The sequence below is a fragment of the Vitis riparia genome, chromosome 3 (genome assembly GCF_004353265.1).
Source record: "Vitis riparia cultivar Riparia Gloire de Montpellier isolate 1030 chromosome 3, EGFV_Vit.rip_1.0, whole genome shotgun sequence".
Taxonomy (NCBI): Eukaryota; Viridiplantae; Streptophyta; class Magnoliopsida; order Vitales; family Vitaceae; genus Vitis; species Vitis riparia.
In genome coordinates this window covers 3,767,024-3,784,309 of record NC_048433.1, presented here as the reverse complement: position 1 = coordinate 3,784,309, position 17,286 = coordinate 3,767,024, and the positions used below count along the sequence as shown (strand labels likewise).

Here is a 17,286-nt window from a genome sequence, read left to right as displayed (position 1 = left end):
CTCTCGGATTCTTATGTTTTGTACGTTGTTCCCTTTTTCCCCTTTTTTTTGCCTTTGTATTTATTTACTCTTTCCCCTTCCTTTTTATTTTTTTTATTTTTATTTTTTTTTTTGGTATTCTCGAATTATCCGTCAACGTCCGATAAGGTTTAATGTTTGCAGCTATGATTCTTTTACGGTACGAGCCATTTGACTGGGGTCTCCATCCCATTGTTGAATCTCAACGCCTCGAATTTTCGGCCAATAATTTTCTGCCACCTCAAAATTACCTCAAGATCTTACAATTGAATTACCGCTGCATTTTCTCCACAATCTTTTTCTTTTTCAGATACACGTGTTTAATTTTCTAAGCATTCAAGTGAACTTCTACATTAAATATATTTAAAATCTGTAAATTCTGTCCACTTGTTAAAGTCAGTTTCAATAAATGATGACACATCATCACTAACTAAAAACTACACATCATATTATTTTATATTCTCCAGTTTAATCATAGAAAACAGTAATTTTATTATTAAAACACGTCTTTAATAATTGCATTCCCACTAATCGAAATACTTTTTTTTTTTAAATCTTTTTACCTCTCTCAGTAAAAGCCACCATGATCGATCCATGCTGGCATGCTGCCGCCAAACAAAAATGAGCATGGGCATGTGAGGTGAGGGTGGGTGGAAATTATTGTTTGACCTTGCGAGAAAGTTGGCAGCTTCAGTACTCTACTAAATTTTCAAAGCATGTTATGTATTTTTTTTTTAATATTTATTTATATATATGAAATAATGTTGGATGGCTCGTGCTCTTGACTTATTAGCCGTATAGTCTACGCATTAAAAAATTAATAAATATCCAAAGATTTTGACAAGGTGGATATTTTTATAAGCCCTAGTTAAATGTTGTTTCATTTCTTGGCCTCCGAAGGGGACGCTACCCATGTCATTATGGGCACGGATATTGAATCGTATACTAGTAGGATCTACACGCAGGTTTGTGTTCTTTAGCCGTGTTACATCCACTGTGAAGTGAAACGAAAGTTGTATCCTAACAAACACAGGAGCCAAAACGAATTGCATTGAATATGACATATGACTTGTGTTTACTTTCGAAAAATACTAAGCCTATGTTTGTTTCCGGAAAATTGGAAAGAAAATGCTAGGAAAAAAATATTTAAAAAAAATAGAAAGAAAAAAAAAAGACTAAAAATGAAAAAAATATTTTTATTTATTACTTTAAACTCGTTTTACTTATTTTAATTCATTAATATAAAAATTAAATAATTTAAAAATATATGAATTTTTAAATAATTTTAATTATATTTGATTTTTTTATATATTTTTCATTAAACAATCAAACATGAAAAAAAATCATTTTTCTTTATTTTATTTTTTTATTTTAGTATTTTCCAAGAACCAAACATGTTGAGATATTAAGAATGTTTAGATATTAAGAAAGTTAAAATATTAGGAATGTTGAGATATTAGGATATTAGTTGTTATTTTTTTATATTATTCCTTCGTTGTATCATTCTTTCTTATTCTTAAAATGATGATTACCCTCTATATATACTAAACAATGAAATAACTAATGAAAAATTAACATTCATCAATTTGAAGAAAACATAACTTAAAGAAAGAAAAATATTTTTTTTTCATGTTTAATTGTCTTATAAAAAAATCAAAAAATAAAAAATAAAATATAATTAAAATTAATTAAAAACTTATATATTTTAAAATTATTTAATTTTTATATCCATGAATTAAAATAAATAAAATCAATTTAAGGTAACATATAAAAATAATTTGATCAAAAAAAAATTTTCTCTTATACTTTTCCTTTATATTTTATTTTTCTTACATTTTCCTTCAAATTTTCCCGAAAACCGATCATAGCCTGAAGGATTTTGATTAATGGTATAGTAAAATTATTGACCTTATGTTATGAATTTAATTTTTATTTTTAAAAATTTTTATAATTAAATCGTGTTATCAAATATTTGCTTTGAAATGGCCTTCAAAGCCCAAATATTTGAAATGGCATTGAGATGTTTTGAGCTATGAAACTCCCGATTTCGTTTAACTTTTCTAGGAGATCGTACTGCATTTCAAAGTTTCTCTCGCATGTCTTGCACTGGACTTAGGCCGGAGATAATCAATATTTGTCTTGATACGAGGTAATCGAGGCGGTGTACGGTGGCTCTCCGCGTCCTCGCCCAAACATCGGGCGCTGGAATAACTTCTGTTTTGCCGTTTGGCCATACAAGCGGACGGTTCCGAGACTGTCGGGACGTCGGCCCTGTTGGACGAGGAGGCTGAGAAGGAGGAGGAGGAATCCTTTCTGCCGAAGTCAAAGACTCCGATGGATAAGGGTTCGTTGGTTGTCTTACTGGTATAGATGGAAACAGATCCGGAATGAACAGTGGCTGTGAAGTCGTCGGCAGAGACTGTGTCGGTGGCGTCTGGATCAGTGGTCGTGGCTATGACCTTGTCGGCGACGGTTCTTCCACTGGCGAGCCCCGACAAGGACCATACCAGGAGGACGTAAAGTAAGAGCGAGGCGGTCTTCTTTAGATTCACACTCCTTGTCTGTCTCTGAAACATCCTCCCTCCTCTTCTTCTCCTCGTCGGTTTCATGCTCCGTGTCTCCCATGATCATATCTAGGGTTATGGAAGAACGTGAGAACTCATTGACGGTCTCCGAAACATTCTCCCTCTCCTCCTCGATTTCTTGATCCTTTTTTTTTATTTTCTCTTCGTTGTTCATACTGGATCTTCGGCGGAAGACTGTGAGAAAGAAAAAATAACTAGGGTTAGGGGAAGAATACGAGGAACAAAAGGAAACTGCGTTGATCTTGGAGACAGACATGAAAGAAATTAATTTATATCAATTTGATTTGACGTAGACATCTTCGAAATTCAAACGGCACTTCCCATTCTTAGGGTCTATCTAGATTTCATTACTGGATACATGAATGCATGCATATTAATTCCTTAAATACGTGTATAATCAATTACCACCCTTCCCAATTTTCGATACATTAAAATCTGGAAATGGCATATTAAATAAGTCTTAGGTTGCCTAATGGTACCACAAAATTATTTACCTTAGGTTATGAATTTAATATTTATTTTTTTATAATTTTATAATTATTTTTATTTATCAAATATTTGTTAGTTTAAATACAGTGTTTTTGTTATGTTTTAAAAATAAATATAAAGACGAAAAATATGAATTTATCTTACAATTTAAAAGTTATTTTGAATTTGAAGTAGTAAAAATTTGTTGGTAATTAACCATGTTTTTGAATTTTAAAAGTTATCATTTTTTTAAGGAATCCTTGAAGAGTTTAATACTTATCTTTTTAAAGTCAGAGTTATTATTGATTTTCTATTTTTAAAAACAAACAATATCTTGTCTTTTAGAAAACATCAAACGATAACTTATAGTCTCAAAAACATTGTAATTATTCTATAAAAAATAATTATTTGCAAAAATAACTTCTATTTATTGAAAATAATAAATATAACCTTAATTTAATATTTTTACATCTACATTTAAAAAAAATGTGAGGAATTTTTTAATTAAAAAGGGTTATATTTAATATTTCAAAAAGATAAAGGTTTATTTTAATCAATTAATTCTTTTACAAAAATATACAAAAGAGAAGAGAGAGAATGTAAGGTTTCAATAAACACGAAATTTTAGCCAAATTATTACAAATTTATAAAAGAAAACAACATTAATCCTCTAATTTCCATCCGGATTAAGAATAAATCTATAAAAAAAAATCCCATCTTTAACTAACATTCATCCAAGTCTTGTAAGTTCCTAGAGATCAAGAGAGAAATCAAACAAAAAAAAAAAACCACATCTTCAACTACATCCAATCCAAATCTTATAAGTTCCTAGAGATCAAGAGACATCTCTGTAAATTAAAGATGAAAAGAAGAAAAAAAGAAAATTGATGTAATTGTATATAACGGCTGTTGATGAATTTCTCAGCGGAGAGAAAAAGGACCACTGGGATCAAGTTGTTTGCACAAATCGAGATACGTAAGATAAAGAACTCGATCCTTGCAAGCAGTTCGATGATTCTTGGTGTGTTTACAGAAGTATTTTAACTGTTCCAGTGTGCAGCAGCCGATCATCTGTCCAAGAAGCAAAAACAGCCAGTTTATGGACCTCTTCTTCGCGGAAATGCAGGGCTTCACGCTGTTTTCTGCCCCGCAGTATGTGCAGTTTGGGAGGGTAGGGCTCTTCCAATTGTCTGGAGCACGGTCTCGCATTAAGATCTTGTTTTGAGCTATGAAACTCCCGATTTCGTTGAACTTTTCTAGGAGATCGTACTGCATTTCAAAGCTTCTCTCGCATCTCTTGCACTGGACTTGCCCGGAGATAATCGATATTTGTCTTGATACGAGGTAATCGAGGCGCTGTACGGTGGCTCTCCGCGTCGTCGCCCAAACATAGGGCGCTGGAATGACTTCTGTTTTGCCGTTTGGCCATACAAGCGGACGGCTCCGAGACTGTCGGGACGTCTGCCCTGTTGGAAGAGGAAGTGGAGGAGGAGGAGGGATACTTTCCGCCGGAGTCAAAGACTCCGACGGATAAGGATTCGTTCGTTGTCTTGCTGGTTCAGATGGAAACAGATCCGGAATGAACAGTGGCGGTGAAGTCGTCGGCAGAAATTGTGTCGGTGGCGTCTGGAACAGTGGCCGTGGCCATGACCATGACCATGACCGTGGCCATGACCTCGGCGACGGTTCTTTCACTGGCGAGTCCTGGCAAGGACTATACCCAGGAGGACGTAAAGTAAGAGCTAGGCGGTCTTCTTGAGATTCACACTCCTTGTCTGTCTCTGAAACATTCTCCCTCCTCTTCTTCTCACTGTCGATTTCTTGCTTTGTGTCTCCCATGATGATATCTAGGGTTATGGAAGAACGTGATAACACATTGACTGCCTCTGAAACATTCTTCCTCTCCCTCTCCTCCTCGATTTCTTGATCCGTCTTTTTCATTAGCCCGTCGTTGTTCATACTCGAAATATCTTGGATCTTCATGAGTGGAAGACTGAGAAAGAAAAAATAACTAGGGTTGAGGAAGAATGCGAGGAAGAAAAAGAAACGGCGTTGATGTTGGAGATAGGTATGAAAGAAGTTTATTTATATCAATTTGACTTGAAGTAGACATCTTCAAAATTCAAACGACACTTCTCATTTATCCCAGAGTTTATTTATATCAATTATTACATTACTCAAATTTTGATACATTAATTAAAATCCGAAAATACCATATTAAATAAATAAAATAATAAAAATTGATACATTAAAATCCCGAAATGCCATATTAAATAAATAAAATAATAAGAATCCATTCAAAGGTAAAATTTAATTTATTCCAATTCTCAAACAACTTAAAATTGGAAAATTTGTATGTTAAATGTATTTTAAAATGATATAAAATATTTTCCAATTTTAATTTTTATATTTTAATATTAATGAATGATGTATTAATAGTGGCATGTTATTATTCAAATATTATTATTATTATTATTATTATTATGTAAGATGTAAATTTTTTTTATTCATGGAAAAGGTTGAGACAAAGTTCCATGGATTAGCCAATAACCACCTCCTGAAAGATAAGACTTATCGCTTTTGTTCAGCTTTGAATGAAAATTGATTGCCAAGTAAAGAACAGAGTTTTATCAAACTTAAGAGTTTCATTCACCCAATTAAGGTAAGGGAAGAAATTAGATATAACGATGGTTCCTGTCATATCCTGCACGCTCATTGAATTAATTCATCGATGAAACATCTTCTCATGAGGGAGGACGAAAACAAGTTGCAGAAAATGATGAGTTCTTTTGTGTTTAAGCATGAAACTTTCTATCCACATGCTTTTATCGGTCCCTTTTGATTGATTTTTATCGACTTGTGCAAATTGAAGCTTCTTTTCGTGATAGGGAGGATTACCTTGACCAATTATTATTGAGACTACAACTCATAGGAAAGAACAGAGCGGGATCGAATATATGGAAGCATTGGTTTATACATTCCTCTTAGTCTTGATTTTAGGAATAATTTTTTTCACTATCTTTTTTTGAGAACCACATAAAGAAAAAAATTAAAAAGATGAAATTCTTTTTCATTATCTCAATTTCAATAATGAGCCTCCCAAGGTAATGAGCCCTCCAGTATGGGGAGGCTCGTTACTTCAACTAGTCCTCGTGTTTCTTGAACGGATCTCTTAGTTGTTGAGAGAGTTGTCTAAAGGTGGCATATAGGACATACACAATCAAACTTAAAAGTAAACCTGATGTAGAAATTGTGATTGGGGTTATTGTTTCTATTATTATAAAATTGAATTTCAAGTAGGGCAAAACAGGATTTTCATTGTCTAGAATTTTAGATTTTTATGGAAAGTCCGAATTCAATATCTAGTCACAAGTGATCAAGATCATTTATGTGATCAAGATTATTTCCTCTGAATTTTGCTCTTTTAAGGTTAACTTGCTCACAGAGAAGCTTTTTTTTGTTTGCTTGCTGAAAATGAATGGAATACCTTGAAGCTCCATACAGTCACATACTAGTGCTAATAAGTGTATGGATCAATTATTACACTGCCCAAATTTTAATACCTTACAATACTTCAATGCCATAATAAAGAAATAAATAATAAGAACCTATTCATTAATATTTGATTGGTTAAAGGTAAAATTTAATGGATTCAAAATCTTTTCAAGTGAAGAGTCATACAAGAAAAAGGCTAAATTTCACTATAAATTGGATCTCTCATGAAATTTGGAAACTAGATAGCACTTTGGACTGTCGAAGTAATATGAGCTACCTAATGTTGCGGTTCATTTTCAACTCCCATTAGATCATAAGATTTTAAAGGCAAAGAACACTTTGGTCGAGTCTCCTATAAGATTTTGAATGCAGAGAGCGTTGGGTCTCTTGTTGTATACCAATTTGTCAAAGTGACAATGATAGGAGCTATTTGGTGTCATTGATTTTGATGTGGTTTGGGAGTTGTTATCTATTATTAAGTATTAAAAAAATCTTAATGGAGGACAAAACTATTTTTATAACACATTTTTCAAAAATTACATAAATAATGAGTCCTAAATTATATTCATGTGGAAAAAAATATGAGATTACTGAATGAGGTTAGAATTATGTGCTCAAAATGACTCTTACTTTAGCTTATATAAGAGAGTAGAAAGCTTCTGAAACCATGTGAAGCCATCTACACATCTTTACTAATAGATGAGTGTAGAAAACTATAGAGAAGTTTAGAGCTTTCACACGTTTCTACACAATGATGGAAGATAAGAGAAAGGACCATTTAAAGTCATACACATATTTCTACTAGTGGATGACTATATAAAATTTTAGAGAAGCCTAGAGACCTTCACATATCTCTACATAAGTACTAGGGAAATGTGGAGGGAATTCTAAAGAATTATAGAGATGTAAGAAACCTTTTGCGAGTTTTAAGGGGTTCCTTGGTTGCCTGTAAATAAAGGATGATCTGATTTGGCTATATATAAACAAAATGTTTTCCATATACCTTATAACCATATAACATTTGATATTTAGTTTTTGCCTATCTATAAACACAATATTTTTCATATAACTTTTGGTTACATGACTTTTGACATTTATTTTACACAGCTTTAGGTTATGAATAATTAAAATTCAAGTAATCAAATAATACAAAACGATGCATGATTATAATGATTACATAAAAGAAAATTATATTACGACATACCTTCTCGTCATATTTGATGTAGAAGCTTTGAAAAAAAAACTGAATGATGTTTCAAATGATTGGTTAGAGTCTTATACTGATAACATATTGTAAAATAAAAGGACAAAAAGAAAACAAGATGAGAGAATAAATGGGAATATTGAGAGAGAAAAAAAATAATTATAACATAATGCGACAAATACTCATATTTTATAACAAAAATTATATAAAACAAAATGAGAGAATAAATGGGAATATTGAGAGAGAAAAAAAATAATTATAACATAATGCAACAAATACACATGTTTTATAACAAAAATTATATGTACATAATCATTTTCTCCCACTCTTTGATTTTGTGCATTTTTTGTCAAAACTATTACCTTTGACCGAATTGATACTATCTTTCAATAATTTATGTACTACCTTTGACCACTCACCTTTGACTTTAAAATTTGAATTATTTGATGAAAATTTTTAGTTTGTAATTTTTTTTAAAATGTACTTATGAAAACACTTTTTTTTTTCTTTTTTTTTTTCCAAAAACAAAGGAAAAAATGTGTAGAAAAGGAAACGATGAATGTATTTGTCAAATTGTCATAGGCTCTGAGTCGTGCCTCACCAATACTAGTGATTTTTTTACAGTCGTGACATCGCTCCACCAAATCTAGTAGGAACCAAGAGGGTAGTGACACTAGTTATCCAAAATAAAGGGGAGCGATTCGCTTTGCGAACCATCACCGTTGATAAGTCTCCTTAATGAAAGAGAAAAGGTCCCTGGTGTTCGAACTAGTCATTAATAGTCAGCTTAATTGGTACCCTTTTAGTATGCATTGCAAACACTTTCAATTTTTTCGTCTCATCCTCTCTATAGAAGCGAAACTAGAATAAATAGAGCAGATAGTCTAACTACATAACTCTTTCTTTTTCATTATTTCCATGTTTGTGCCTTGTGGCCCGACATCACCCGCACTATGGAAATGGTTCATTAGTAGAAAGATTCTCATAGGTGTCCCTTCTTTCGATGGTACTATAATTCCTATTCCTATTCCTACCCCTTTATTCCCTCTTATGGTCTATCTACATTCAAAGAAATTCGTACGCTTCACCAACTAATTACTTGCCACTCATATGAATTAGGTCTCGGTACAATGATAAAATGGTGTCTATCAAAAAACAAAACTGAGAATGTCGTCATAGATATAATTTAGCTTTATTGCTTTGCGCCTAATTTTAATATAATTTCATTATATATTGACCTCAACAACATATGCTTTTATGTGGTCTTATTTATTTATACTCTCGATGTAATTTTTATTATATATTTTTATGATCAATATTATAAGTTTGATAAATATTGAATCGATATTTGTAATTTTTTAATAAAATAATAAATAAATATTCGTAAAACACATCAATGAACAAATTTAAAGAAATACTTGACATTGCTGAATAGCTTTAAATATAATCGTAGAAAATTTTGTTTTCATTAACCAAAATGCAATCTCTATAAATTAGCAATTGCCTACTCTCTAGGAGGACATCTATGAAAAAGGTTTGAGATATGTTTGAATTATATAAAATGCTGAACATTTTGATATTTTATAGATAAATTTGGTCTAACCTTTATTGATAATATTTGACTTCATGACTTAAGTTAAAAAATTCAAGAGAAAATGTAAGAAAAAGAAAATAAATTGTATTATTAATAGATACATTGAAGAGGTGTTTTAGAAAAAGTTATTAAATTTAAACTATATTTTAATATTTTAAACTTTTTTCTTTTTTTTTTTCCTTTTTTTTTAAAAAAGGTTATTGCTTTCTTTGCGTATGCCGAGTAAACATTTTTTTTTTAATATATATATATATATGGAGAAAATATTTGCTCTAGATTATTGTAAAAAATAAATAAAAATAAAAATAAAATGTAAAATAGAGATTTTTTTTAAAAAAATTTTAAAAATTTATTTCAGGACTGGTGCTCTTTTGAAAAGCAAGATAAAAACAGGGCACTTGAGAGCCGGACGAACACAGGACCGGAGGGAGCCCCTGCGGAAGATATCGTATCAGACCTCAAATATTTTAACGGTCACCTCATCATCATCATCATCTTCTTCTTCCTCCTCTCTACACCTCAAACGGTTTATTCGAATCAAATCACTCACGAGGAGGTATGGATTGATTTAATTTCACAATCAATTGGTCAAAGTTCAAACCCTAGTTCCCGAATCCCCATTTTTCTGAACTGACCACTCACTACGCATTTGAATTAATTTTAGATATGATTCTAGTGTTATGTTTTTTCGCTGTGAAAGCTGAGGAAAATTAAAGAGACTCGGAAAAAAATGTTGAGTATCATGTCTGATGCCGTGTTGGGTCATATTGTTGTTATTGACTGAAATTGAGTTGTGGGGTACAAGGTACATGAAAAGTTTTAAATTTGTTGCTCGAATTTCTTTTAATTCTGCTTCATTTTTCTCAGCTATCAAAGGGGTTGATCTGTGAATGAAACAATTTAGCAAATCTGTGATACTTTGCTGATAGGTGTGCTAGACTGCGTTTGATCTTTTGATTTATTCAATTCATGGTGTATTTGACCATACGCGTACCTCAAAATTTAGCATATTCAAGTGGGATTTTTTTTGGTTGATCTATATAAACTAAATTCAAGATTCCATTGGAAGAAATGGAAGGTTGCAATGAGACTACACATAGCTCTTGATTAAATGTTTTCCTGCATATGTTTGTCCATCTGAACCATTACCTTTTTCTTTCTTCGGACTTTAGCATGTATAAGGATTCATGTTTATTTTATGTTTTTTTTTTTCTTTTTTTGAAATTATTATTTGTGCTAATTCATGAAGTGTTGTTTGGGTATGGAATAACTATTGTTAAGATCACTAAATTCAAAGGGAGATCTACTGTTTCCCTTGAGGATGAAATTAATTTTCCATCAATTCAAGTTTCCAAATTTGATTAGAAAAGATTTCTTTGATGTGTTTAGATTCAAGATTGAAATATGTTGACCTGTGGTTTGATTTGAAATAGGTGATACAATTTAGAAACTTTAAGGTTTAATAGCCGCATACATTTGTATGCTTCAGTTTATTATTCTTGTTAAGTTTAAAACGGATAACTCTGTCTGCAAATTTGTCTCCATATCAGAAAATGGCAATAACGCTATATATAAGAAATACAAAACAAACTGGTGATATCTCTCATATAGACATGCTTTTTACTAAGTAATGTCCTTTTTACTAAGTTATCAAGTGATTGATTGCCCAATCTAGCAGGACTCTTTAGTTATATTAAGTGATCAATTGATCCGATATAGGATTGATAGGTCTCTTGAAAAACATAAGACCCCTGCTATCCTGACCTCTTTCTCCTGACCCCTTTGGTGTGTAATCAATTTCAGAAAAGTCTTTGGGCGTACTTTGCTGTATGGTCTTGCTTGATTGCCCTTAATTCTACAATTAATCCACACTGGAAGTCTGGAAGTAAACATAATTCAACACAAGTTACTTTCTTTAAGATGCCTTTAAACACATTATCTTCATGCAATAGGTGTGATCCCCTAATACACCTCCACATTTCTTCAGCACTAGACAATTAGTGATCTTTAGGCTCAAGGTATCAGGTGTCAGGAAAATGACACTGTAATAAAATTGTCAATGCGACATGATATATAGCGTATTACATGTTTACAGCTTCAAATACCCACTGATCCTTGTACTTATTGGCAGATTTTGGTGGCTGTGATGGACAACATTGTAGATGCTTTGAACAATGCATATCAGGAATTTGTTTCTGCTGCAGCCAGTGTGCTTGAAGCAAAGGAGAGTTCTGGTGCTCAGAAGACGGCAGCAACGGATGCTGCTTTAGAAAATTTTAAGCAGCGTTGGGAATTATTCAGGGTGGCCTGTGATCAAGCAGAGGAATTTGTGGAGTCGGTGAAGCAAAGAATAGGATCGGAATGCCTAGTGGATGAGGCAACTGGCTCTGTTGCTGGGAAGCCGGGGCAGGCTGTCACAACTGGTCTTCCCCCTATTAGTGCAGTTCGGTTGGAGCAGATGAGTAAAGCTGTTCGTTGGCTTGTGATTGAACTACAGCATGGTTCTGGGACTGCTGGTGGTCCATCCCATTCCCATGTTTCTGCTCCTTTTGATGCAAGATTCTCTGAAGATGCAGCTCAATAGGTAGGTAACCAACAAGTTACCATTCTTTATTCTAGATTCTGATTGGTGATGCATGTGAACTCTCGTTGTACCACCAGAATTAATTAGTTCAAAAGTAATAACATGAAAGTGATCCACTTGTTGTCTTGTGTCCAAGAAAATGATATTATCTTATCCTTTGAGTGATAATGTCTTATGCTCTTCTAAAGAGTTTTTAAGTGTTAAAAAATTATACATTCTCTGCTCTTGTAAATCTTAATTTCATATGGGCCTTGCTTCTTTTTTGATATAATTTTAACTTCATCAAAGCGACTCACACATGCAAATTTCTTTGATATGCATAAAACTGAACTTATTTGTGCATTTCAAGTGCACTAGAATCACATGGATTACTCAATATTATACATTTTTTGCTTGTAAGATAGGATTAACTTGCATCCTTACTGATTCTTTGCCAATCACCATTTTATCTGGGTGCCCGATAGGCTTTGCCACATGTCCAATTGATTGTAGTCAGTTAGAGCTATTCCTACTACTTAGATGTTCTAATTTCAAATGTAGATCTCCTAACTTGTCAATAGCCTGAGATCATTTGTACTTACTGATCTATTATTAAAGTGTGTTTTAGATTTTCCTGGTTTAACATTCTGGATGCTCATTTATGCATCGTAAATTTTCTATTATTCTTTTGAAATTTAGTTGTTCTTTAATGTCAATCTATTATAATTTCTTAGTTGCTTTATGCCTTACAGTGGTCCTTTTTATGTGAACAGGGGTTTTGTTATTAAATTCTGGTATTCATTCATTTCCATTTGGTGCGGGCTTGTTTTTCTTATGGGCCTTTCTTTTTTTTCCGTCGCTATTTTGTATTCAATTAGGTGAATCACTTGAAGCGTTAAACTATTGGAGAGAAATTGTAACTGCTGATTGTCAGGCAGAATATAGATGGAAATCATATCCTTAATCATTATGGTGTAGCAGGGAGTTGTGGCATTTGTTTTTCTTATTCCTTGGTTTCTCTTAAGTGCTGTCTTGGAGGGTGAGAGAGGTGCTTTTGGGGTGCCATGGAAGTTTTGTGGGGAAGGGAAGAATTTTTTTAATGACGAAATGATAATGTATTAAGAGTTTCAATAAAAAATATAAAAAAGGCACATACTGAGTACATAGGAAATATACATCTAAGAAACAACAAACAACCACAACCCCCATCTAATACTTAAAGAGACCCATGAGACCACATGTGTAGATTAGAAATAAAGAAGTCCTTAAGAGATTGGTGTACAGTGCACCCCTTCAAAGATTCTTCAATTACATTCCTTCCAAATTGTCTAGAATAGGCAAAGATGAGCTATTCTCTAAGACTTTCTTCTCTTCTTGGACCCAAAACTCTCATTCCAACACATTAACAAGTCTTCTACCAAAAAAGGAAAAACGCATGAAAATGCAGAAGAATTGGTAGACCATTTCCTCATCCATTTTGGGAAAGTTGTGGCACTTCCTGTTCTATTTCTTTGGTATTTCATGGGTTCTCCCTTATTCAGTGAAAGACTTGTTAATTTATTAGAATGGGAGTTTTATGGACAAGAAGAGAAGAGAAAAAAGGCTTGGAGAACAACTCTTCTTTGCGCGGGAAGCAGCTTGGGGAGGTCCCTGATGGAAATAGTTTGCTATTGTTCAAGTTAACTTTTAGCTCTGTAGAAGCCCCAAACCAAAGCAACACCCAAGCCATGTAGATCAATTGATTTGAACAAGGTTCATGAAAAAAGTTAAGGTGTCATTCGCAAATAGGAGGTGAGAAACCTCCACTCCTTCACCACTCCCCCCGCCTACCTTGAAACCCTAAATGAAGCCACACTCCCCTGCCCTTCTCAAGAGAATGCTAAGAAAATGCTACACACAAAAAATAATGACCAACTTCATTACTTCGCATATCTAACTAGTCTCTCCCTCCATCCTTTAAACTCCCTAAGGAAAGGATGTTTTTATTTTACCACAATTTAAGAGAATATGATCACTGTGTTGGGTTTTTATGCATGGGCTTCTGAGTTCTGAAATTTTTTATGGATCCATTATGCTTTGTTCAATAGGGTTTGTTTGAAATTCAAAGCTGTCAATTCCATTTCTGTATTTCACTTGTTTTAATGATATTTATTGTTTGATTGATCATAAAATTCCAGTGTAAAGTTTTTACTTTTATCTTAAGCCTACCGATTGTTGCAATACCTTTCCTCCATGACTCATTAAAATTGTTTCGTTTGCTGTCTGTGTGAAAACTATTATGATGATGTGAGTAGAAAATTTTTTAAGTTTTACTCCCAGATTTTGGTACCCATAAACAAACCAATTCATATGTCATTTCATTTAAAACTAAAGTTGATAATACTTGCATTCCTTCGGCTACAGATTTTTTGGTGCACCAAACTTAATAAAACTATTGTGTTGTCTTCTATAAGACTACAAAAGCTTTGGACCAATCTGCACTTTGGTCAAGAGCACTCCCAGTATTTGCACTCATCCAAACGCCATCTTCTCCTGAATAACTCTATTGCTTGGAAGGTCCCACAACACAACTTGATGAAGCATTCACCTTATATTGTAGGAAGCTGTGAGAATGAAGCCTTTAGGGAAGTATGTTAGGAATAAGATGGTAAGATACTAGTCCTCTGATTAGGGTGTTGCATTTAGTCTAGGAGTATGGCTTGAGTGGATGGTCTTTGTCTGTGGTTGATTCTACCGTAATTTTATGGGCCAAATATTAGTCCACGAATTCCTTGTTGAAGAGTCTTCACATAAGCATGTGTATTACCTATAAGCACTATTAAGCTATCCTATAAAATTTTGTTTTCTGTTGAAAAATAACTAATAGGGTTTATAGCATTCTAAAAGGGAAGACAAATAAGCATAGAAAGTCATAGGTTGAGTTTTGAGAACATTCCCAACTAAAAGGAAAAGAGCTTTGAGAACATTGAAATTTATGTTGATTGTCACACATTCACAAATGAATAGCAGAGAAGTTCAAAGTATGCATTCTGCAATAATGTGATTCAGAACTTAACTTTCTAATCATAAAAATTACAAAACCCTAATTTACTCAATGTTTTGATCATCAATTCTTCTGTATAAAAGTTCTACCATGTTAAGCTTCATGGTTTCTTAGGTGCCACATCTCTGCTTGAAGAAATTATTTTTCACTGAACATGAGCTGTGTGTGTTTTTTTGTGTAAGTTTCTCTTTTACTTCTAATAATCTCAATCAAGTATTGGAGCCAATGCCATGGAAAATAAAGGTTTCATGTGCCTCTTTTCAATACCATGCAGGGGTTGTGCATAGCTGGCTTCCAAAGCAAGCAGCAGAAAACACAGAGACTTTTAATATCATAGGTGAATGATACGCAACATGAAGGATGTGTTCCAAATGCAAATTTGAATCTTTCTACTGGCTCTCTTCTAGGAGCTGATGCTTGAGAGCTGCAAAAGGTGGCCAATGCAAATATAAAAGAGACAGAAGCCGACTTGTATGACATGGGAGCTGTTTGGTAACGCATTATTTTCTGGTACTTGTTTTACTTCTGCAATCTTGTTGCCACCATCTTGCCCATCCAATCGTGTATGTGGGTAAGCTTAAATAACCACAAGATTATTAAAGCTTGTTCTGGATCTTCCTAGATATTGTCTCAAATTTGAAAAAAAATTTAAATATGAAGACTCACACCTCTTTGATCATTCGACATGAAGGAAGGTCACAGAGTATTGCCTTCATGAAGGATTGGGATCAACTTTCTAATGGAAGGAGAGAGTAGTTGGATTATTATAACTGCAGCTGGGTGGGTATGAATCCCTTAGGAATTTTAGGAAGTGAGTTCAAATCTACGATCATTTTGTATGCTAACTCTGTGCATTTTATGGTCTAGGCATCCCATATCTCCTAGCGTGTTTCAGCTGGGTTTCATGTAAAATGAACAAGGATTAATACCTATGAAGAAAAAATCATAAACCCAAAATAAACAAAAAAATTTAAGTGTTTTTTTTTGTTATTTAAAAATTGTTTCAAAAAAATATCAAATATTTAATTTGAACAAGAAAGCGTTTTTGAGCCTTAAGAAACATTTTTAACATTTTTTTAAAAACATTTTCGATTTGGCTGTAGGAAAATTTGTGGGAAAATGCGAGGCAAAAATAATGAAAAGAAAAAATAAAGGAAAGAAAAAGTGAAGAAAAATAAAAATAGAGTTAAAGTTTGATGAATAATTTTTATTTGTTGTTTTAAATTTATTTTATTTATTTTAATTCATCAATATAAATATTAAATAATGTGAAAATGTATAATTTTTAATTATTTTAAAATAATTTTTAATTTTTTATAATTCAATTAAATATAAAAATATTATTATTTTTAGTACTTTTAGACAACCAAATATAATGTAACTGTTTTCTTCAAAATTAATTAAGATACAAGTTGAAAAAAACCTTTTGTTCTCCCTTTAGTTCTTTTGTCCTTTGCCCAAATTCAAAGTTTGGTATGTGAACATAAATGGAGGAGAAAGAGGAAAGGGTAAAGTCATGTACATTAAATTGATTAGTACTTGCCCAAATTCAAAGTTTGGTATGTGAACAGAAATGGAGGAGAAAGAGGAAAGGGTAAAGTCATGTACATTAAATTAATTAGTACTTCTAGATTTGAAATTTTAGTGTACGTTGGAATAGGAAAGTCATAGTATTTATGTATTTGAAATTTTAAAGTATATTGGAATCTCCATGTTGCATTGCAAGAGTAGGCTTGCTTAGCTTGGTCCAAAAAAGAACCGGGAAAAGGTTGTTTTTTACACAAAATAACTAAGTTTGAAAACTCTAAATTTAATTCATTTATAAAAAAATAATTAGAATTTTATACACTTTATTTTGTGATTATTGTCAAATGTGCGTATAAATCTATCTTAATTTTTGTCAATTAAGAAAGAGAAAATAAAAATTGTCTCTTCAAAAAAATTTATAAACTAAAATCGTTTATTGAAGAGAACAAAAAAAATTATTTTTTTAAGAGATGATTTTCATTTCCCATTTTCTCAAAATTTTAATAATGTTTATTTATTAAACTCCATATATAAAAATGATTATAATTATTAATAATAATATTTATAAAAATATAAATTAGATATTGATTTAAAAAATATTTTAATATTTATCTCTAATTTTATCTTTAAATTAATTCAATTAATTATAACTATAAATAGAAATTAATTTAGTTTTATATTATTTTTTATTTATAAAATAAATAATATTTATCTATTACTTTTTGTTTCTTTTATTTTCGTATTTAAAAAAATTATTATCAATTTTATATGAAAATTGAGTTTATAAAA

General features: G+C 32.1%; 2 protein-coding genes across 5 annotated transcripts; one reads left to right on the top strand and one right to left on the bottom strand.

Annotated features, from left to right (window-relative positions):
• Positions 1 to 3,866: 3,866 nt before the first annotated feature.
• On the bottom strand, positions 3,867 to 5,030 carry LOC117911614. The gene has a single exon (XM_034826015.1). It carries the CDS (start codon positions 5,028 to 5,030, stop codon positions 3,993 to 3,995), a length of 1,038 nt encoding a protein of 345 aa, XP_034681906.1. The 3' UTR covers positions 3,867 to 3,992.
• A 4,725-nt stretch (positions 5,031 to 9,755) lies between these two features.
• Positions 9,756 to 15,664, top strand: LOC117909641 (mediator of RNA polymerase II transcription subunit 32). 4 transcript variants are annotated; one of them, XM_034823742.1, is made up of 3 exons: positions 9,756 to 9,920; positions 11,496 to 11,952; positions 15,245 to 15,664. In XM_034823742.1, the coding sequence occupies exon 2, from the start codon at positions 11,511 to 11,513 to the stop codon at positions 11,946 to 11,948; it is 438 nt and encodes a 145-aa protein (XP_034679633.1). In that variant the 5' UTR covers positions 9,756 to 9,920; positions 11,496 to 11,510; the 3' UTR covers positions 11,949 to 11,952; positions 15,245 to 15,664. The 4 variants fall into 4 exon arrangements, with proteins under 4 accessions (XP_034679633.1, XP_034679641.1, XP_034679649.1 ...); XM_034823750.1 differs by lacking the exon at positions 15,245 to 15,664 and adding an exon at positions 12,701 to 12,920 and having other exon boundaries at positions 11,496 to 11,948; XM_034823758.1 differs by lacking the exon at positions 15,245 to 15,664 and adding an exon at positions 12,701 to 12,920.
• The last annotated feature ends 1,622 nt before the right edge of the window (positions 15,665 to 17,286 follow it).